This window comes from Sylvia atricapilla, chromosome 9 (genome assembly GCF_009819655.1).
Source record: "Sylvia atricapilla isolate bSylAtr1 chromosome 9, bSylAtr1.pri, whole genome shotgun sequence".
Taxonomy (NCBI): domain Eukaryota; kingdom Metazoa; phylum Chordata; class Aves; order Passeriformes; family Sylviidae; genus Sylvia; species Sylvia atricapilla.
The window spans coordinates 25,183,701-25,207,304 of NC_089148.1; the positions used below are offsets into that span (position 1 = coordinate 25,183,701).

General features: G+C 51.7%; 1 protein-coding gene across 1 annotated transcript in view; it reads right to left on the bottom strand.

Annotated features, from left to right (window-relative positions):
- Positions 1–22,591, bottom strand: part of PDE4B (phosphodiesterase 4B) — an 89,094-nt gene extending 66,503 nt beyond the window's left edge. Inside the window, 1 exon segment of the mRNA XM_066325332.1 lies at positions 22,517–22,591. Coding sequence (XP_066181429.1) covers positions 22,517–22,563 — 47 coding nt within the window. The 5' untranslated portion in view covers positions 22,564–22,591.
- Positions 22,592–23,604: the final 1,013 nt, after the last annotated feature.

Sequence of the window (23,604 nt, forward strand, 5' to 3'; positions counted from 1 at the left end):
AGCAGGGCAGAGCTGGGAAGGAAGGAAGCCTTTCCCTGGCTTTCTCTGCAGACTCCACACGCTCTGCCGGCTCCCGGGGTGGCCGGTGGGATGGAGGAGCGCGGGAGGCGCAGTAGGGGAGCAGCGGCTGCACAAGGCTCAGCACGGCCCGCTCCATTCCTTTATCCCTCCGCATCCCCAAATCCAGGATCTTAGGGAAGCCAGAAGGAAGGAGACAGCAGGTGGCAGGAGTTAGCTGCGCGCAGGCACCGGCCCTGGACCTGTGCAAAGCCGTGCCTGAGCCTCGGTAATGAGCAGACAACGGCGAGCCAGGAGAAATCATTGTAAAACACAGCGAGGCTCCGTGAGTCACTCTGCAAACAAAGAGAATTCGTAACAGCAACCCCCAGCTGCTCAAATGCTGCAGCGTTACTGTAACAGCCACACGATCAGAGAACCTCCTGAGCTGGAAGCGACTCACAGGGATCATCGATCCAGCCCCTGGCCCTGCAGACACCCGACATTCCCACCCTGTACATCCCTGGCAGCGTTGACCAAACTCTCCCGGAGCTGCTCTGGCAGCCTCGGGGCTGTGCCCATTCCCTGGGGAGCCTGGGCAGTGCCCTGTGGGGGAAAAACCTTTCCCAAAATCCAACCCAAACCTCCCCTGGCACAGCTGCAGCCCTTCCCTGCCTCCTTTCTCTGGTCACAGCCAGAATAAATTGGTGCCTTCCCCTGCAGTGCCCCTCAGGAGGAGCTACAGACCCTGGTGAGTCTCCCCTCAGTCTCCTCCAGGAGGAACAAGCCAAGTGGCTGCAGCCATTCCTCAGATTTCCACTCCAGACCCTCCACCAGCCTCAGGAAGCGATGTCCCTGGATTAGCATTGCCCACCAGTAGTCTTGGAACGTGGCAAAATTTGGCAGAAGGATTGATTAAAAGGAATGTGCCCTGATTTGGATGTAGTTCAGAGTCATTCGAGTAGTCATTGCCACTCAAGTGGTTTCCATGAGAGCCACACCAGCCCCACAGCACAAAACACAAACACATTTCAGCCCAGCAGGCCAGGCAGGCTCAGGGAGTTTTGGTTCTGTTGGGAATTTACACTTCTCCTGAGGATGACAGCACTGACTCTCCAAGAAGGTTCACCATCTGCTTTGCCTTCCCAGAGTCATTCCTGAGGACATTACCCCCCATCTAACTACAGGACCACCTTTATCATATCAAATCTTTCCAAAATATTTCCAGAGGTTTGGGCAGACTTTGTTAACTATAAAGCTCCTTTCTGTGATCTGGGAACCCCACCAAGCCATCCCTCAGCTTTCTTAAAACCATAAACAAGGAAAATGCAGTTCCTTCCACTGCCTGGCTGCTCTCTAAAGCTGTGCACCTGTTCCCCATTATCCGAACAGCTTGCTGCTTTTCCTAAAGCATCTTCCATGTGGAAAGGGCTGTGCTTGAAACCATCAGCACTTAATGGCCCAGGATGGGACACACGGAGCAGAGCACAGCCCTGGCAGAGGCACAGGGCTCCCTGGGGTGACAGCTCCCAGCTCCACAGCCATTACTGACCTTCCCCTCTCGACCTTCTGCTACTTAGGGAAAACATTGTTATTCTCAGGGATCTCTGAAAAGTTCACATCCCTCTGCTGGGTTTGTCCCTCATGTGGTTCCTGACTTCTTTATCCAGGTGAGGCCCCACCTGCAGAGCTGCCCCAGCCCTGGGTCCAACAGCAGCAGGACCTGGAGCTGCTGGAGAGATCCCAGAGGGATCCCCGGAGCTGCTGCAGGGCTGGAGCCCCTCTGGAGCCAGGCTGGGAGAGCTGGGGGTGCTCACCTGGAGAGGAGCAGCTCCAGGGAGAGCTCCGAGCCCCTGGCAGGGCCTGAAGGGGCTCCAGGAGAGCTGCAGAGGGACTGGGGAAAGGGATGGAGGGACAGGACACAGGGAATGGCTTCCAGAGGGCAGGGCTGGATGGGAGATTGGGCAGGAATTGTTCCCTGGGAGGGTGGGGACGGGCTGGGATGGAATTCCCAGATCTGCTGTGGCTGCCCCTGGATCCCTGGCGGTGCCCAAGGCCAGGCTGGACACTGGGGCTTGGAGCAGCCTGGGACAGAGGAATTGTCCCTGCCATGGCAGGGCTGGAGTGGGATGATTTGTAAGGTCCCTTGGAAGCCAAGGTGGCCTGTGGTTCCATGATCCCACAGTCTCCAGAGCTCCGTGTCCCCACACCAAGGCAGCAGCCCTGCAGCCCCTCCGAGCGCTGTCACAGCTGCCTGGCACAGGAACCCGGCAGCATTGACTGAAGTGTTTGTAACAGAAGCTGTCAGCTGCTGCTAAACACATCATTAAGCCTCTGCATGTATCTAAAAGCAAAAATAAGTGTTTACTTGACTTTGTCTTCTCTGAATAAAGAAGTTCAAGGCCAGGTCGGACAGGGCTTGGAGCAAACTGGGCTGCTGGGAGGTGTCCCTGCCCTTGGCTGAGGGTGGCACTGGGTGATCATTAAGGTCCCTTTCAATCCAAACCATTCTGTGATTTTAATTCCCTCTCTGTTTCTGTTTTCCCACTCAGTAGGTACAACTGAGACAGAATAACCAGAGCCTCTGCCCCGCTCACACCCGGAGCCCAAAACAGACCTGAGAGCTGCAGCTGCTCCCTCTGCAACCCAAATCCACCTTCAGCAGAGCCCCGAGATAAAGATGTCTCCAGAGCCTCAGCCCTCAGAACTCATCCAGCAGCACCCTGGGGAGGCTCCTGGTTCGCACAGCAAATGTCAGGGATTGGACCCAGCACCGTGCCAGGTTGGAGCAGCCACCAGGAGATGGTTGGAAGAGTACAGCAGGAGGTAAAAATGAGTTTGGATTCTCTCTTAGCATGAAGGGTTCCAAAAATCTTAATCCTTTTCATGTTTACTACAGATAAGCAGCTTGACATTATCCTGTAACAAGTGAACATCATGGGATTGTTTAAGTCCCCCAGAGAAGGAATCCTGAGCGCTAAAATCCAGTTATTTTTCCAAATGTACATCCTGGGCCATTTTATCCTCTTCCAATGGTTCTCTGCCATTAATCTTTGGAACATGCAAGGCACAGTCAAACACAGCAGACACCCCACCTCTATTTTTACTTCCAGTGCTTGGAAAGACATATGGATGTGAGCGTGATCATTCCCAACATGAGCAGCAATGCCATTTCCTAAGGGCTTTTTCCTGCTGAAAATATTCCAGCTAACAACTGATGGTGCAGTTGCTTCCCTTCCTACCCAGCTAAGGTAGAACAAGGCACGACTGGCACGGGCTGCCCACAGAAGCTGTGGCTGCCCCTGGATATCTGGAAATGTCCAAGGCCAGGCTTGGGGCAGCCTGGGATAATGGAAGGTGTCCCTGCCCATGCCCAAAATGATCCTGAAGGTCCCTCCCAACCCAGAAAATCCCAGGATATTGACAGCTGACAGCTCAGCTCACCCTCCAGGTGTTTCTGCCCAGCTCACCACCCACAGCTCACCAGGACCAAAGCTCCAGCACGAGCTGAGCTTTTGCCACATGGAAGAGCCCAGCTGAGTCTCCCCAGGGGGAAAACTGCCACTTTTCCCTGCTGGGAAGGGCTGGAATGGCTGGCAGCCAGGGGGACAGGTGGCACAGGGACAGCACGGTGCTCCAGACACGGGGTTTTGGCAACACCTGCTCTGTCACACGCTGCTGCCCCACGGCACAGATGTTTCCACTGGAGCCACAGGGCACTGCTCATCCCAGCCTGGCCTGCCTGCTCTGTCTGTTCAGTGTCACTGCAGCTTTTCCAGCTTTCCCAGCTCCAGCCAAGCCCTGCAGCGTTTCTCAGACTGTCTGTCCCAATCCACAGCACACGGATGTTGCCTCCCGTGGAGGAGCTGCCTGCGGTGGCCAGGCTCATGTGACAGGGACACTGGTGTCTCCTGGTGGCGCTCCAGAACACCTTCCAGCCCTTCTGCCTCCGGACAAGCCTCAATCCCTGCCCAGAACCAGCGAGGGGGAGATAATTCCACACAGCCAGTGGGAACACGGGCTCCAGCCCTGCCTTTTCCCCCCGGGGATGTTCCCGGCAACAGAAGGGGAATTCAGTCCTATATGCCATCTTTTATTGATGCATCTTTTACTGATGTACCTCCTACCCCTCTTAAGTGCAATGTGCACTTAACTCCCTTCCCGAGCCTTCAGCAGGGGTCTCAAGGGTCCCATCCATAAATGACCTGTGCTTCCAGCACACAGGAAAGTATTCCTGGATCTGCACAGAGCCAGAGCATCAGGAGGCTGCTGGCTAGAGCCAGGCTTTATTCCATCCTGCCCTTAAACACAGATCCTGGCACGACTCCAGAGGCACTTTTGCCTTTTCAAGCAGGGGGGAAGATGGTCTGAGCTGCCTCATTCCGTCCAGCCCCACTTCACAGAGCTCCTCTCATCTGCTCTCAGCCACACTGGAGACAGGAACAAAGTGACAACCGTGGTGACAACTTACAGACACCACACAGTTTCCATTTCACCTGGGCTGAACAGGCAGCCTTTGAGGTGGAAGATTTACACATTTCCTGCACTAATGTTTGAAACTCCCCCCAGCCCTTCCACGGTATCCAAAAGTCCAGCACCGGGTGTGTGGAAAGCTGCTGTGCTCAGAAATGCATCCAGCCTTTCCACTTGATTCATGGAATAATTATTTGACCTGGTTTTTGGATTTATCTCCATAATTGGGATCCGTGGAGCCTGTCAGTAAAAAGACAGTGAAATGTCCTAAGATGGTATTCAGATCATTAAATCCTTTGGAGACTCAGCCTTTAACAATAATTAATCCGGTTGGGTACATTTCAGCAACATTTTCCTTGTTTCACATCTCTCAAATGCCTGCACTCCCCATTTTTCCTATCCATGGGAAAGGACACTGTGATAGCAAATGTCAGAGCTCATGGATGAGCTCCAAAGGCAATTTTTTTGAGCTCTCATTGATCATTTTGGGACCAGCAGAAGCTCAATGCAAAAGTTACCTCACCCATATCAATGAGCATCTGCCACCTGCTGCTGTCTGGGGGGAAGATATGAAAGATGGAAAATCCTGGCCCTTTGGCACAAAGTGTTTGCTCTGTCTGAGGGCCTGGGCCCGTGGGTCACAGGGATGGTTGGGAGTGGCACCTGCCGTCCCCTCACAGAGGGGAGTCACAAGTGCCACAGGCAAAGGCCACCAAAGGAAACGGGAGCTTTGTGCTGAAGGACAACGCTGGTGTAAAAACAAGAGGGGATAAAATGGACAGAAATCAACTGAGGCTGGAAATCAGAGGGAAATCTGTGCCTCGAGAGCAGGCAGAGCACTGAACAGCTTTCCCGTGGGAGTGATGGGGGTAAACACCAACTTGATGTTATTCCTGGTGGGATTAATAGTGTAACTCATGAAACATCACTCCAGGGAGACCCTAAATGTTCTTCCAGGGCCCAAACGAGCTCCAGGAGAGCTGGAGAGACACTTGGGATAAGGAATGACAGGATGAGGGGAACGACTTCCCAGTGACAAAGGTTAGATGGGAGATTGGGCAGGAATTGTTCCCTGGCAGGGTGGGCAGGCCCTGGCACAGGAATTCCCAGATTTGCTGTGGCTGCCCCTGGATCCCTGGCAGTGCCCAAGGCCAGGCTGGAGCAGCCTGGGACAGTGGGAGGTGTCCCTGCCCATGAGAGCTTTAAGACCCCCTCCAATGCCAACCATTCCATGATTCCACAGTTCTGTGAAATGCCCAGCCCGGCTCGGCACAGGCAGAGCCAGGGAACACAAAGCCTGCCAGCCCAGACAGGATTTCCATAAATTTGCATTTTTCCTGAGGCCAGTGAGGCGGAAGGGACAGCTCTGCCTGCCCACACTGCCTCGCCTCCTCCTCCGGCTGCAAAACAAAACGGGGGGAAAGAGGGACAAGTTAAACCCCAGATTTTCCTTTTCTGCCGTTAAATCACATGGCCTGCAATGAGCTTTAATCACTCAGGACAGAAAACTGGATTTAGCAGAAGGAAAAGCTTCTCCAACATGAAGTCAGAGGTGGTGAGCAGCAACAACAAAACCTTTTAAAGGAATGATTGTGAGGCCAGAAATCCAGGCAGGGCAGAAATCCTACAGCACATTTCATGTGGTTTGTGCCAAGTGGTGGGGTCAGGCAGCAAATCAAACTCTCTTGGGATGATTTCCCTGATGTGAAAACAGATAGAGCGCTGCTGGCACCCCAAATATCATTTAATAACACTGTTAATGTTCTCTAGACCTGCAAATCTTCTTCAGACCTGCTCCAGGGCTCATTTTGGTCTTCCTTAATTAATGATCCTTTAGAAGCTCTGTTTCATGTTGAAAAATCTCACATGCTGGAATCACTCTTTTGGAGCCACTTCCTCCAAACCATAAAGCTTTTCAAAAGAAAGAAGAGAAGCGGGGGCATGGAGCAAGATCAGCCCAAAACTAAAATCTGAAACAAGTCATCAACTCCAGGAGCATCAAACAACCCAACAAAGCAGCCACAGCCACTTGGAAATTTGGAACTAATACGAGCAGAGCCCTTGCTACGATTAATTACTGCTTAATTACATAGAAGGTGAAGTTTGCATTGTGAGTAAGCACAAATGTGTGGGCCTGGCACAAAATCATTGTATCTGATTGCAGTTAAAGCTTCGGTCCTGAGCTAATAGGAATTGAGCCATCCTGGGTGTTTTAGGGTATTGATAAAGGGTATTGATAAAGGGTTTGACCTGAGCTAATGAAGAATGAGTGGGCAGAGGTAATCGATGGCCAAAGTGGAGCCATTTAAAAATATTGACTCACTGTGTGGAAACATTTGGTGTGCTGAGACCTGTGGGGAGGAGGAAGAGATGTTTGAGTTCATTGACGGAACACAGGAGAGAAAATACCTGAAATTAATCAGGATTTAGTGAAAACACCTGAAATTAGTGAGGAAAAAACACCTGAAACTGGTGAGGAACTGCTGGAAATACCTGAAATTAGAGAGGATTTAGTGAAAACACCTGAAATTAGTGAGGAAAAAACACCTGAAACTGGTGAGGAACTGCTGGAAATACCTGAATTTAGTGAGGATTTAGTGAAAACACCTGAAACTGTTGAGGAACTGCTGAAAACACCTGAAACTGGTGAGGAGCCACTGGAAACACCTGAATTTAGTGAAAACACCTGAAACTGGTAAGGAGCTACTGGGAAACACCTGGAATTAGTAGGATTTAGTGAAAGCACCTGAAATTAGTGAGAAAAGCACCTGAAACTGGTGAGGAGCTGCTGGAACCTCTGGTGCCAAACCTTCAGTGCCACAGGACGAGGAGCAATAGCCATAAACTAAACCCCAAATTCCACCTGAACATGGGGAAGAATTTCTTCACACTGAGGGTGAGAGCACTGGAGCAGCTGCCCAGGAAGGTCTGGAGATATTCCAAACCCACCTGGATGTGTCCCTGTGTCCCAGCTGTAGGTGACCCTGCCTCCAGCAGGAACCTTTTGTCCTTCTGGGGCCAGCCCTGGGCTCTGAGGTCAGGAAATGTTCGTGTGGCTGTTCCTGGGGGTGGCTGCCAGCCCTGACAGCCTCTGGGAACCATCACCATCCAGGGCCAGGGTGAGAGGCAAACAACAGGATTCTCCTGATATCCCTCAGCCAGACCCCAACGTGACACTCTCTACTAATACCCCGGTGTCACCCAGCAGAACAGCTGACCCAGGGGACAGCAAATGCCACTCAGATAGCCAGGACCTGCTGGGGATCATGTGAGGAACAAACAAGATATGGAGAGGGCACCAAAAGCCTCGTGTCAAAGCCTCCTGTGCTGAGCACTCGGCCCAGGGTTGTTTTGCCTCGTGCCAAGGTGCTGCTGTGCTTGGCCAAGGGAGGCTGTGCAGGGTTCAGGGACACGAGTGATAGGGGCAGGACTCACCCAGCTCAGGGGAGGGATTTAGTGCTGCTCACAACACCTTCATGATGGCTTTTTACTGTGCTCTTGCAAGGAATGTTCTCTGGGATTGACTCTAAACATATCAGTGCTTCTCTGTGTGCTGTTAACTCGCCACTCACAACCCCAAATTCTGCCTAGATTTGTACCTGCAGTGAGGAAAAGGCACAATGAACCCCAATTCTTTTTCATGAGCCTCTGAGACAGCCTGAGAACACAACCATGGCCACCCTGGTGGCTCTTGTCCCCCTGTGACTGTCCTGAGGTGGCAGAGAGGCAGCAGTGCCACCTGGAGCACACGTGCTGAGGGCAGCTCCTCTCGGGCTGACGGAGCAAAACTCCCTCCAGGAGCAAGCCCTGGAACCTGAGTGCGTCCAGGACACCCAGAGCTGGCCTCACTCCCAAAGCACAGCAGGGCTGTGGACTGGAAAACACAACCCAGCTCCTGATTGAGTGCGATGGATGAGTTAATAAAGGCTGGTACTTCATCCCAGCAGAGCCTCCTGCAGTGCTCCTTCCTCACAGCAGCTCCACAATCATCTCAATGGATCCCTGCTACTTGAACCTCTTCCCGGCTCAATGGAGCCATTGAAGCCCAGAATAGCCGGGCTGCATCCTCACAAGAGGATGAGATTCTTGCTGCAGTCTAAGAAAGAAAAAATCACTTAGCACAAATCAGCTCTTTTAAAACCACTGATTAAATAGATATTCACAAGACAGAGCACAATGGTTTGGATGGAGCCATTGCAAGCCATTACACAGCTCCTCATTCATGCCCAGGAGAGCTTTTCCTTTGCTGCTCTAACAACAGGAGAGAAAATGAAGCCACGGAAAAAGATATTAAATTGCATAAAAATAGGTGACTGGCAAATTTACAAACTTGGAGAAACAGAGAGAGAGGCAGGATTTGGGCTGGCACTCCTGGATGCCACTGTCCTCAGCTGGGAGCCTGGAGCCCTGCAGCACATCTGAGAAATTCCACCTCTTCCAAAGAGAGGATGGGATTCCACAGTTTATTGAAGGGTTGCATGAGGGGCTGGCCAATACTCAGAAATTCCATCTCTTACGTTACAAAGGTCCCCGGAGCTGCTGCAGGGCTGGAGCCCCTCTGGAGCCGGGCTGGGAGAGCTGGGGGTGCTCACCTGGAGAGGAGCAGCTCCAGGGAGAGCTCCGAGCCCCTGGCAGGGCCTGAAGGGGCTCCAGGAGAGCTGCAGAGGGACTGGGGACAGGGGACGGAGGGACAGGACACAGGGAATGGCTGTAAGCTGGAAAAGAGTGGATTTAGATGGGATTTTGGGATGGAATTCCTGGCTGGGAGGGTGGGGAGGAGCTGGAATAGAATTGTCAGAGCAGCTGTGGTTGTCCCTGGATCCCTGACAGCGCCCAAGGCCAGGCTGGGTGGATTTGGAGCAGTCTGGGATGGTGGAAGTGTCCCTGCCATGGCACAGGGAGGGGACAGGACGATTCCATGAGAATCATGGTTCCATGAGAATCAGGAAATCAATTCCATGATTTCCTGCCTGTGGGTGCCTGCAGCCCCAGCCCCTCCCAGCCTGGATGGAGAACTGACCCTTGTCAGCCTCACACAATTCACCCTCCCCAGCTGCTGTGCTGCCAGGTCAGATCTCACCGAAGGTGACAATTTCTCAGAACTTTGACAATTTTCTGTGTTTCCTCAAGAAAACACATTTGGTTTTTTCCTTGCCAGAATCCACTTTTTAACACTTTTAATCTGAAATAAACCCATCATATTCCATCTGTCATCAGCTGGGCTTTCTTTCCTGGAGTCAAACTGGTCTGGTAAAGCAGGAGTGAGGGCAGAGTTTAATGGAATAATTCTTACACTGCACAATTTGGATGCAGCAAAGCAAAAGGGGGTCAGCTTGTTCTTCCAGCCTCCACTCCAAACAACTTAATGTCTTTATGGATGAAAAATGTCGGCAGCCTTTTGTGATCTGAGGGAAACTGGGACATTCAATACAGCCCCACTTCAAGCCTTCACTCACACACCTGAAAATTCCTGCAGCCAATATTTATTCTCTGCGTTTTCCAGAGAGTTCTTTGATGCACTTAAATGGAGAGACACAGACAGGGCACCTCCTTCAGTGCCACCCTGCCCCAGTGAATCTGTGTCCCCACGAGAGTCCCCAAGTGCCAACAGCTGGATCCAGTTCAGTGTCCCACGGGCTGCCGAGGGGCTCACGGGGGATTTATCCAGCACCAGCCCTGAGCTGGGATCACACAGACCCAGGGAATCGCCGCTGCTCCTCGCTCGGGGCCACCAGGAGAGGTTTGTTTAGAGCCTTTTGTTGCCCAGAGCAGTGCCAGCCCAGTCCTGGTGCGCTCAGCCTTTCCCTGCCCCGCTCTGCCAGGCTGGGCTCCGCCGCCCGGGGCCGGAATTCTCCCTGGCGTCAGCCTCGCCGGGAATTCATTCCCCGTCCCTGTGATGTCAGCCGGCTCCAACGCCCCCGGGCCTTTCGCCAGAGCCGGGAAGCGCTGACGTTTTTGGGAATTCTCCTTTTAGCTGACACAGGGATGAGTTATATGAAATTCCTGCCTGCGCTTTCCCCGGCTGCCTTCAGGATCTTTCCCCGGGGTTGGTTTTTATTTAGGGTGAAGTTTGTCCAGGGCTCAGCCTGCCCTGTTCCCATCCCCCTGATCCCACCCAGAGGCCAAGGAATGTTCCAGAGGGTTCTGGAGCTGGGACACAACTGAGCCACTGCTGATCCCATGGCTGGGAGAAGGGACTTGCAGAGGGAATGGTTCCCAAAAAACCAAGAGTGGGGGTCAGGGACTCTGAGACCATCAGGAATGTGAAGGCTCATTCCTTATCCACCTGGGATAGTGGGAAAATTCCTTCATGGAAAGGTTTTCCAGCTGCCCAGGGCAGTGCTGAGTCCCCATCCTTGCAAGGCTTTAAAGTCCATGTGGATGTGGCACTTGGGGACATGGGGCAAGGTTGGGCTCGATGTCTGAGAGAGCTTTTCCAACCTACACCTGATCCTACATGTTCTGGGGGAAAAAAAATAAAATCTAATTTGAAACAGCCAAGAGGAGCTCGAATGATGCACCTGAGACAGACCCTTTCCATCACCGCCTGCAGATTTGGAATTAATCTCTCCTTCCAAACTCATTGCTAAACCATCTTTAAACGTCTCTTCCTAAGGGAGTGATAAAAATTGACCAGCAAAGTCAAAACAGAGCATAGAATAAAGATTAAAGCCAAATTATCCACGATCAGTGTAAAAATAATAGCCTTCCCTAAGATAACTGGACACTAAAATGAGATTTAGAGCTTTCCAAAAGCTCTGCCAGCTCACCCTCTGTGTGACTTCAGGAATCCTCAGCCTGTGATGAGTTTATAGCACAGTTCTGAGATTAGAAATGGAAGGATGTGGCTTTTTCCTCTTTTACTGGGGATTAAAACGAAGAAATGTTTACCCAAGCCCTCAGCAAAGCACGAGTGGAGCCTGTCAGGAGCCAGCACTTCGGTGAGGTTCAGCACAGCCCCAATTCCCTGTTTTCAGCTTTCCTGAATGCCACGGGGCAGGATCCTGGTTCCACAGAGCATCAGGGAGGAGGAATGTGCTTCCTCCAGGGCTGGAAAGGGACCCAGCAGGTTGGGAATGCTGCTCCAGAGCTCCAGGGGCTGTGGGTGGCATCAGGAGCATCCCCAGCCCCAGAGATGCTCTCACACCCACTTCCCTCTCTTTTTCAGAAGGTTTTGCCAATAATCTTCCTCTCCCTTCTGGGAGTGGCTGGCATGATTCTCCTGGGATGAGCAGGCACGGGCTGTTGATGGAAACAAGGACAGCACCACCTCCCTCAAAACTCCTGGATCTCCTCATTCCTCTCTGGGAAGAGGCAGCATTTGGGAGGCATAAGGACAACTCCAGCAGCTCCAGAGCCAGCCCTTCTCCCACCCAACGAGCCGGGAACTCCCACATGGAATTCCCCTCCTGCCAGTTTCCAAGACCAGATGATTTCATCCCAAACATTTGTTTAGAAACTTCCAACTCAGTAAACGATGAGCGAAACAGTTTCACCAAAAAAAGAAAAAAAAAAAAAAAAAAAAAAAAAAAAAAAAAAAAAAAAAAAAAAAGAGGAAGTTTGTGCAAACCCATCCCTGCCAAAGCCAAACCAAACAAACACAAACAAGGGAAGATGGAATCTCTCCCTTCTCCTCACATTAAAGTCATTCCCAGGATTTCATTTGAAAAATCCAGGAGTGTGCTGCGAAGGTTTTTGTAATTACAAACCAATAAGAGAAATCATCCAGGAGGAATAATTACATAATTCCTGAGTGAACTGGCTGCTCAGAAGAATTCACAGCCTGGAAGAGCCGTAATAAATAGCTCCTCATCTCCTGGCTGCTGCTGCAGCTGATGAGTCACGGCTGTTCCCGGGATCCGATCCCAGAATATCCTGCTCCTGTGTGAGCTGCATGGCAAAGCAGCCGGCAGGGGCTCGCTGCTGCTGTGGCCACAAAAACAACACCCAGAAAGGTTTTATTGGAATGCAGGGAATGGGAATGTTTCACTGGGATGCAGGGAATGGGGCATTCCCAGCCTGGAGGGGTTGGCTGACAATCCGACGGGATTGGCAGGGTTTAAACTGACCCCGGGGGGGGTTTCAGGGAATGATTCCCCAGCCCACACTTTTGCTCCTGGAGAATCCTCCTGCACTAAAAGCATCCAGAGAGAGGAAAATAGTCATGGAATCAGGAAAATAGAAGGCAACAGGCCCAGGGATGGGATCCAGGGAATCCAAAAGGAAGAGATTGTCGGGGCTGGAAGAGCTGGGAATGCCCAGTCTGGAGAGGAGCAGCTCCAGGGAGAGCTCCGAGCCCCTGGCAGGGCCTGAAGGGCTCCAGGAGAGCTGCAGAGGGACTGGGGACAAGGGCTGGAGGGACAGGACACAGGGAATGGCTTCCCAGAGGGCAGGGCTGGATGGGAGATTGGGCAGGAATTGTTCCCTGGGAGGGTGGGCAGGCCCTGGCATAGAATTCCCAGATTTGCTGTGGCTGCCCCTGGATCCCTGGAAATATCCAAGGCCAGGCTGGATGGGCTTGGAGCAGCCTGGGACAGTAGAAGTGTCCCTGTCATGGCAGGGGTGGGAATGGGATGATTTTTAAGGTCCTTCCCAACCCCAAATCATTCTGGGATTCTATAATGCAATTAAAATTTCTCTACCTGTGCAATTGTCTGTTAGCTGCCTGTCAGTGTAATTAGCTATTAGTTCCCTGTCTGTGTTCTCTGGCCCTCTGTGTTTGCCACCCTCAGGGAACATCAGGATTGCTGCCAGGGGCTCGGAGCTCTCCCTGGAGCTGCTCCTCTCCAGGTGAGCACCCCCAGCTCTCCCAGCCTGGCTCCAGAGGGGCTCCAGCCCTGCAGCAGCTCCGGGGATCCCTCTGGGATCTCTCCAGCAGCTCCAGGTCCTGCTGCTGTTGGACCCAGGCCTGGGGCAGCTCTGCAGGTGGGGCCTCACCTGACAGGTCCCCCCAGGCCTCTCCTGCCTCCTTTGCTGCTTCCAGTCCGGAGCTCCTGAAAGCTGCTTTGCCTTCCCAGGAAAGACGTCAGTGCTGCCCTAGATACCGAGGCTGCTGCTCCAAAGGGTCCTTCCCAGACTTCCACTTCATTGCTCACGTTATTCCCAGCATTTGTGGGTTCATCCTCATTTCACCTTTCCCTCTACCCACGTCCAGCCCTTCCCAGCTTCCCCAGCACGCATCAAACCGAGTGTTTATTTCTCACTTCTCCAACCTTTGCCCACCAGGAGATCTCCTCATCCCCCTGCAGACCTGGAGCCCTCCTGGCTGGGTGATCCCAGGCTCCTGGAGCTGCCTTGTCCTTGTGGGATCCTCCCGGATCGCCCACTCTCATCCTCAGCTCCCCTGGTGGGAGCCTCTACTCCAGTACTCCGAGCTGTATTTTGTGCTCTCCTAAAAGCCAGAAATATCCTGTCTGTCCAAGGCAGCTCCTCTCACAATTCCCTGAGTCCCAGGAACGATCCCAGTGATCCCAGCTGCTGTGCCTGGCTCCTGCTGAGCCTTCCAAACCCCAAACCCTGAAATCCAAACCCTCCCCAGCCAGGGAGGCACCACAGAATCTGCTGCTTCCAGTGGGGCACTTCCCTTTTCTGGCAGCTGTCCATGGAAAAGCTTCATCCTCTGGGAGCCAGAACCCCCTCCATTACCTGGGCATCTTTTCCAACCATATTTGTTTCTCCCAGTCCTCTGGTTTTTCTGTACTCCTAGAATTGATTAATTTAATTCCTATAATTGATTGATATAATTAATGATTCTGTATAATCATCCAATAATGCAATAATTCCAGGAGTTTATATCATCAACTCACCATGTTTCCTTTATAAAAAAACTATTTCATTACGGAATCCAACCCTTTGGATTAATTCACTTCACTCTTATTTCACCAGCAAACCTACAGCTATGGAATAATCCAGGGATAAACATCAGCTTGGAATATCCTGGAGCATTTTTCCCTCCCAGTGAGTGGGAGCCCAGCCTGGGACAATTCCTGGAATTCCCCAATCCCTGGGATCCAGCAGATCCCTGGGAAGCAAAGGGACAGGGAAGGGAATTGCCCTGATCCCAAATTCCACATGTGCCATCTGTATCACAACCCTGAATTTCCTGCTGATCTCCAGTCCAGGCAAACCTAAACAGCCAGGAAAAGGAAATGCAGGGATTTTCCATCAGAAAAGTGGGAATTTTTATGATGTTTCAGTTGTGGAAACCACCACAGAATTAGGTTTAGTTTTGTTGTTGCTCTTGACTGGAATTGTTCAAGTTTAGTTGGCATTAACATGGAAATATGAACACCCGAGGAAGGCCCAGCAAAAATTCCTTAAAACTTCCCACTGCAGTGCCAGGGATGATGCCAGAGCTGGGCCAAACTCCCCCTGCTCAGGATGGATCTGCCTGGAAAGTTCCTGGAGAAACAGAGTTAATTCTGGGAATAAACCTGGGAGTTGATTTCAGGAATAAGCTCAGGAGCTGATTTTAGAATAAACCCAGGAGTTGATTTTAGAACAAACCCAGGAGTTGATTTCGGGAATAAACCCAGGAGCTGATTTTGGGAATAAACCCAAGAGCTGATTTTGGGAATAAACCCAAGAGCTGATTTCAGGAATAAACCCAGGAGCTGATTTAGGGACCAAAGCCGTGGCAAAGCTGCAGTGCCACAGCCCCATCTGCCCCTCCTGAGCTGCCTCCAGGCTTTGGTTTCTTGTTTTCTGTCCTGCAAAGTTCCATTTCCCAGCTGGCAGGAGAGCCCAGGGTCAGTGGGAACAGCCCCCTCCCCAGGGAAGCGCCGTGCCCGACTCAGGGCTGGTCCTTTATGGATTGGAGCCTCTCCAGCATCCCCAAGGGCCACTGAGGCAAAGCAGGAGCCCCCGGGCCGGGGGAGGGCTCCCTGCACGCAGGATGAGCTCTAAGGACATTCCCTAGGCACAGCATTCCAGGATTCTGGAATGCTGAGGGGAAGGCAGTGCCCTGATCCCAGCCAGGGACATCCAGGGGCTTTGCAGAGCTGTCCCAGTGCCCTTCCCTGCTCTCCAACCTCTGTATCCCAAGGGTTTTTCCCCTCATCATCAGAGTGAATAACCACGGCAGTTTCATTTTCCAGAGTGAAAGAGAATTTGATTTATCCCTCCACGATTTCCCTGCCGTGTCCCGAGACCTCATCCCGGCCACGTTTCCCCCACTAATTCCCATTTTCCCCAGCATTTTCACTGCCGTGCTCCCTGGGGGCTGAGGAGACGCTGCCCCGTGCTCAGATCCCACCAGACAGGTCGGATGGATTGGGACAAGCCCTGAAAATGCCCCAGATCTGTGGGATGAGGCTCCCGGCAGGAATCCATCAGCTCAGTGTCACGATTCCCGATTCCCGACCCAGCTCCTTTGCGGCATTCCCACATTGAGACAATTAACACGTTGGTGTTTTTTCCCCCCAGGCTTTTCCTTCCAACAACAACAACAACAAAAGCTAAAAAAAAAAAAAGAGAGAAACTGCTCTGCAAGGCTCGCAGGCATTTTCTGTCCTAGAATTTAGAGTTACATAAAAAAAAAAAAGAGTCTTATAAATAAGAGTTTGCATCAAAAAAAAAAAAAAAAAAAAAAGGAACAAAGGCACCCAAGTAACTGGGGCTGGGGAGAAGCAGACCTTGTAAAACGATGAATAAACCCTATAAAATGATGAATAAATCCTATAAAATTATTATCAAACCCTATAAAATTATTAGTACACCCTATAAAATTATTATCAAACCCTATAAAATTATTAGTAAACCCTATAAAACTATGAATAAACCCTATAAAATGATGAATAGATTCTATAAAACGATTATTAAACCCCTTTTTAAGCCAAGCAATAATTCGGTCACTTTGAAAGTTGCTTTTTTTTTTTTTTTTTTTCCCCTCTTCGGGAAAAAAAAAAAAAAAAAAAAAAAAAAAAAAAGGAAAAAAGAGGAAAAAAAAAAGAAAAAAACCCATATATATAAAAAAGAAGCCTCCATGATTTAACGAGCAGCGCTCACACTTTAACACATCCCTGAGGCGGCTCCTGTTAGCGGCGGTGGCCAGAGGCGACTCCCCGCCGCCGGGGAGGATTTTTGGGAGCGGGCCCAGCGCTGGGCTGTTGGATGCTGGATGCTCCGGTTCCGCCGCTCCATTGACGTCAGCCCGAGCTCCCAGCGCACGGCTGGAGAAGGGAGCGAGCAAAGGCGAACCCCGCCGCCTCCTCCCGCACCAGCCAAACCGGGGCTGCGCTGGGGATTTTTCCCCTCTCTCCTGAACCTGTCGCCGCCTTTCTTCACACCCTTCATCGGGTTTTGAAATCAGCCTGAAGGCGAGGAAAACAAGCAGCCGTGGTCAGCCCATGAGAGGGGTTTTCAGGCTCTTTCCAGCCCGCACCGGGCTGGGATCCTGTGATAGACTGAACCAAGACAGTGCAGATGCTGTGAAGGACACTTTGTGATGGAATGGTGCTTTTCACTGGAGTTCAAAGGTTTAGGGAATGATTTCCAACCCTCACTAAAAAAACAAAACAAAACCACAAAAGCCCACATTTCATAGTGCATGGAATGAAAGTGTTCTGTGATAAAAGCTGGGCTCGACCCTCTGGGTCACTTCCAGCTCAGGATATTCTGTGATTCCAGGATTCTATTATTCCCTAATTCCATGACTCTATGATTCTATTATTCCCTAATTCCACGATTCCAGGATTCTGTGATTCCATGACTCTACTACTCCGTAATTCCATGATCCCAGGCCTCTCTGATTCCACAGTTGTATTATTCTCTAATTCCACCTAATTCCATGATTCTATTATTCTGTTATTCCACAGTTCTATGATTCCATTATTCCCTAATTCCATGATTCTATCATTCCATGATTCCATGGTCCTATTATTCCATTATTCCATGATTCTATCATTCTATTATTCCATCATTCCATGATTCTATGATTCTACCATTCCATGATTTCATTATTCCCTAATTCCATGATTCCATGGTCCTATTATTCCATTATTCCATGATTCTATCATTCTATTATTCCATCATTCCGTGATTCTATGATTCTACTATTCCATGATTCCATTATTCCACGATTTTATCATTCCATGATTCCATTATTCCCTAATTCCACGGCTCTATCATTCCATTATCCCACGATTCCACAATTCCAAGCTCCAGGATCTTTCTGTTTTGTAGTGGCTGCCCTCAAAGTGAGCAGCAAAGACTTTCCCTGTCTGATCCCAGAGCTCTGCTCTGGGGCCATCTGAATCCCTCTGCCAGAAGGCAGAATTCCCAGGGCAGAGGGAACAGGAGAGGGATGATGATGATGATGATGACGACAGGTTTGGGATTGCAATTCGGAGGGAAAGGTTTTTAATCACACCTGGATTTCTTTGAGGAGGCTCCTGGGGAAGTCAGGACAGGGAAAAGCACCAGAAAATCCTTTGTTTAGTTTTTAGGATTAAATTTGGGCTGAGCTTTGGGCTTGGGGAGTGGAGGAAATTCCCAAATCCACCTGCCCTGCTCTCTGTTGGGAAGGGAACTCTGGGGGCACCTGGATTTCTCCTGTGCAGCAGAACTTGAGCACAGCTGGGAATGTTCCTCAGCCCCTGGAAAAGCCTTTCCATTCTTGCCACCTTCCAAGGGGATAAATTGCAGGGGCCTGGCTCAGCAGGAGTGGGGAGCTGCTCTCAGGATGGCAGAGCTGGAAATCACAGGCTGTGTTTAAACAGAACAATTCCCCGAACTTGTGGGATTCTTTGTGCGTGACAAACTCCAGGTCAGCAGGAAGCCCAAATTTCCCTTATTAAATTTCACTTCTTTCTGCTGGAAAGAAGAAAAGAAACCCCTTTTCCATCGTGGTGCTCGCTGAGTGCCTGAGATTGCCTAATCTGCCAGGGAATTGGAGCTAAAAGAAATCCAGATCCTAGTTATTAGCCCCTGCAGAAGAGGGTTAGGAAAGAAATCCTGATCAAGCTTTCAGAGCAGGAATCTGCATTCCTAAGCCTGCTAAGATGTGAGAGTGGAAAAAGGCCCAGGACTTCTTAGAAATGCTGAGAGCTGAGTTTGTGTTCACAGCATCCTGGAGAGGTTCAGGCTGGAAAACGCCTCCAGGGGCATCTGATTCCATCCCCTGCCATGGCAGGGACAATTCCTCTGTCCCAGGCTGCTCCAGCCTGGCCTTGGGCACTGCCAGGGATCCAGGGGCAGCCACAGCAAATCTGGGAATTCCATCCCAGCCCCTGCCCACCTTGCCAGGGAACAATTCCTGCCCCAAATCCCATCTAAATCTCCTCACTTTCAGCTTGAAGCCATTCCCTGTGTCCTGTCCCTCCAGCCCTTGTCCCCAGCCCCTCTGCAGCTCTCCTGGAGCCCCTTCAGGCCCTGCCAGGGGCTCGGAGCTCTCCCTGGAGCTGCTCCTCTCCAGGTGAGCACCCCCAGCTCTCCCAGCCTGGCTCCAGAGGGGCTCCTCTGGAGTTGTTCCAGCAGCCCCAAGTCCTCCTGGAGTCACAAAACCCAGGGAAAAGTCATCCTGGGGGTCCCTGCTGATCCCTGGCTGTCACCTCTCCCAGGAGATGCCCACTGGAGACACCAAAGCCAGGCTGGGGGGCAGCTGCTCCACCCAGGCCCATCCGAGGGGGCTCTGCAGCCAGGGAGGACTCAGACAGTGGCCCCAAGGAGCAGCAGCAGGAGGAGGAGGAGGAGGAATAGTCTGGAAAAAAACAGCTCTGTGTGCATGACAGGCAGAGATGTCCGTGAACTCAGCTGAGAAGTTTCCCAGCCCAGTGAAGCCACCCGGATTCCTTCCCTGGAAGTGAAGATAACAAATGGCAACACAGAAATGTAAATACGTCAGGAGCAGCCTCTGACTCTTTATCTTCTGCCTTTCAAAAGCAGCGGGAAAACACAGCCAGGAACGAGTTGAAAAGCCAGAGCCTGAGGAGAAGGGAAAGGTCACTAAATACCAGCCCTGTTCCTGCACAGGGATCCCTCCGTGGCCAGCTTCCCACCCAGCCCAACGCTGCCAATTAAATCCCATCGTTTTCTCCCCCAGGCCCCTCTCAGGCAGGCATTGTCTCTGCTGCAGACACAGCCAGCTCTTTGTGCTTCCTCCAGGCACTCGTCAGCGCAGGAGAAATATTTGGCCTCTCCTTTCTAAAATTGTGCCTACAGATTGCAGAGTTCTGTCTCTCAAATATACCTCCTGCATATAAATCATCGCTTTGTTGGAAATCCTGCCTATTTATAGGAGGCTGAGGAATTAATCCGTGAGGAAAAGCAAAATGGTTTAAGATCCAGCTGAAATCCAGGGAAATAAGGTTTAACCCACAGGTCTGGAGAGTGTTCAGTCCCAGAGCAAACCTTGAGTGTTTTGAAAGTCAACAGAAAAAATCAAAGTGAAATTTGTCCATGGAGTGAGGAGAGGATCGGGCTCTGCTCCCAGGGAACAGTGACAGGACAATAGGAGACAGCTTCAGGTTGTCCCAGAGGAGGTTTAGATTGGACATCGGGGAATATTTCTTCCTTTCCTGCCCAGGGCAGGGGGCAGTGCCCATCCCTGGAGGGTTTAAAAGCCCTGTGGATGTGGCATCTGGGGACACGGGTGGCTTTGGCAGTGCTGGGGGACTCAGTGGTCTCAGAGGGCTTTTCCAAGCCCAAGAATTCCATGATTCTGGCACCACCTTATGGAAAACCCCTCCAGCCTCACATCCAAGTGCCATATCTGAGCCTGCAGCAGGGGAGCTGAGGGAGTCAAGGTCAGGGTGACTCCTGGTCCCGTGGTTATCGCTGCACTGATAAATCTGTTTATATTCCAGCAGGACCTGTCACTCCATTGCTATCTGGGAGCTCTGGAGAACCTCTCCAAGATTCCTGAGCTGTCACAAACCCTGGGATTTGGTCCCCATCACCTCCTATCAGGACAGAGTTTCTGCTCCCCCTGCCAGAGTCTGCAGCCCCAGTGCAGGGGCCAGGCCTGACTTTGGAGCCATCCCCAGCAAACAACCCCCAATTCCCACATTTCTGCAGCAGGAACTGCTGTGCTGCTGCCATCCCAGCTTCCATTTCCCCAAAAGGTGTCCCAAGGCCCGTTCCCACCCCTCAGCACAGAGCACACCTCCCCTCTGCAGCCCCAAAGCAGCAGTGACCGAGGCCCCACACTGCCCACGAGGGGATGGAAGCCACCAGCTCCTCCCCTGCCCCTGGGGGAGAACGTGGAGGCTAAAGGACATCCATGGAATCATGGAATGGTTTGGAAGGGAACCTGAAAGTTCCTCTAATCCAACCCCTGCCATGGGCAGGACACCTTCCCCTAGGCCAGGGTGAAAATCCAATTAAAAATCGCCTTTGGGATGATGGGACAGAGCAGGGAGAAGCTCTGAAGAAGCCCAAAACATTCATTCCAGAGGAAAGAAATCCTTGGAGACATTTCAACCAGGAATTCATGTACAGCAACCAGGAGCTTACACAGGTCTGGCCTAGCAAGGCTCAGTTCTTTGGGATAACTTGATCCCTTCCTTCATAAATCCACACCCTGCCAAGGCTCCCTTTGAGCTGCACAGTTTGAACCACCCGAAACTTCCCTGAAACTCCCCAGACTGATCCCATGGCTCTGATCTGCCCCACACCCATCCCTGACAATCTCCTCCCGTGGGATTTTGGGGTCGCTCAGAGTTTGTTTCAGTTCCTAGAGCTAAAATTCTCTCTGTTCTCTTGCAGCCACAGAAATGGGGTTCTCCTTTCTCCAAAGGAAAAAAGACTTTTTCCAGAACTTCCTGGGCTCTTTGGGTCTTGATTTTGTCCACAATTAACTCTTCCCTTCATCTGTAGATTTGGCAAATCAATTAACACTTCCCAACTCCCATTCCTCTTTCTTGGCTTATCTGGGCTCTTCCTCAGGAGGAACTTTCCAAACCAAACCAACAACTGCCCCAGTGACACACCAAGGGGAAGCCAGGGGGAAAATTCCAAGGTAAATTGGGTTAGATTTGGCATGAGGAAGAAATGTTGGGAAGGAATTCCTCCCCGGACTGGATTTCCCAGGGAAATTGTGGCTGCCCTTGGATCCCTTGAACTGTCCATTGCCTGGGAGAGTGGAAAGTGTCCCTGGATGGAATGGAATGATCTCCAACCCAACACATCCCAGGATTCCAGGATCATTTTAATCCAGGCTCTGCGTTTTTCCTCTTCTCCAAGCATTTCCCTTCCCGTTCTCTTACCCCTGGAACTGCCCACAAGAGGAGCAGGACGTGCCCTGGAGAACCCAACCCCAGCCCCCAGCACCATTCCAAGCCTGGGTATTTTTATTCCTCTGTACAAATATTGACCTGCAGGTTGATCCCAGAGCCACGGCGACACGATTAAAAACCACAATGAGATTCCAGAGAACCAACTCTGTGTAAACCCACAATATTTGTGCGTAGGTGAGATCACAACAACCGGAATATAAATTATCTCTATATTCCCACAGATTCCATAGGTTATCCCCACTGGATGATCCCACCACCCAAAGAGTCCAGCCCTGAACTCCACCAGCGGATCTTTACCTCCAAAAGGAGGTTTTGGGGCTGTCTCCCAAGGCCAAGGTGGGGAAATGCCTCTGGAATGTCACTGTCCTCTCCCTGTGCCCCTGCCCCGGGCCGAGCAGAGGCAGCAGCAGCTGCTCCATCTGCTCATTAAAATGCAACAGGGAGCAGGAGCCAAGGTGGCACCATGGAATCGCTCCAGCAAAGGACGTTTTAGGGACTCATTAATTTTTAAAGGGAAACTGAGGTTCATAAAACACCTGGAAGGTAAACAGACCAGGACAAGAGGAGATTTCCCATCCTTTCCCCACCCCGTCCCCCCAGTCCCTGTTTGAAGGCGTCGCGAGGGTGCCTCGGATCAAAGTCTGGGCACAGGAGATCAGAGAAGGAAATATTCAGCAAACCCACAGCTCCAGGAAGCCCCTTAGCCATGTTCCCATCCAGCAGCTGCTTCTGAGGCAGGAAAAATCCTGATTTCCAAGCTTTTGTGGCCAGCAGAAGTGCTGTGATCCGGGACAAGCCCGTGGCATACTCACCAAATCCAGGAATGGCGGCGGTTGGGTAAAATATTAATATTTAACATCTTCCCAGCTGATCCTTCTCCTCTAGCATCCGAAAAGAGTCAGGGCATGTCCTGCTAATTCCAAACTTGGGTCTCTCTGGAGTTGGCAGGAGATGTTTCCAGGAGTTTTGGCTCTTTGGGATTTACTTGGCAACTCCCCTTGCAGGTGGATGTCACTTTTTCTAGAGGAATGCAAATGCCTTGGCAAGCAAAAAGTGGGGGGTGCCTATGGAACAGCCTCTATGGACTCCCAAATTTCTTCATCTTTTCTAGCAGGAGAAAGAAAAAAATGAATCTATTTCTGGCACCCCCCTTGACTGCAGCTTCCTGCTCTCATTCGTATAATCCCTTGCAGTGATCCTGAGACAAGGTAGAGGAGGGGAAAAAAAAAAGAGCTTTTCCAAGCTGCAGCAACATCCTCTTTTTCCTGTTCCTCCTTTCCAGGTCACATCCCTCCTTCCTCCGGGAGCCGAGGCAAAGTTTTGTGACGCTGCAGAAGCCCCGCGGGCGGGTCCCTGCCGGAGGAGCATCCACAGGGCTGCGACTGCCGGGGCGCAGCTGCAGGTGAGGGGCTGCAGGCAGCGGGCAGCCGGGGAAAAGCCCGGATCGTGCCTCCCACCCGAGCCCGGGGCGCAGGGAAGCTCCGGCAGCTCCCTGCCGGGGGTCAGAGCCCGCCGGGAGGACAGCGCCCGGCGCCGCCGGCGTCCCTGTGTGTCCGCTGGCAGCAGGGGCTGTGTCACCGCTCGGGTGCCCACCCTGGGCCATCCATCCCCGGGCAGGTGCTGCCGCCGCTCCTGCGGGATAAATCCCGCCAGCCGCAGCCTGGCCCCGCGCGGCGCCGCCGGCTTGGCTCTGTCTGTCTCTCTTCTCTGCATAAAATGGAATTTTACAAGATTTACAAGATCTAAATCCCGCCGCTGCACATCAAACCCGGCGCGGCTCTCTGGTGCATGGAGACGTCAGGGGTGGGTGGGAGATGGGGCCGCATCCGCTCGGGAGCGGCTCCCGAAATTCCGGCCCCTTCTTTGCCCTCCGAGACCCCGGGAGGGGACCCGGGGACAA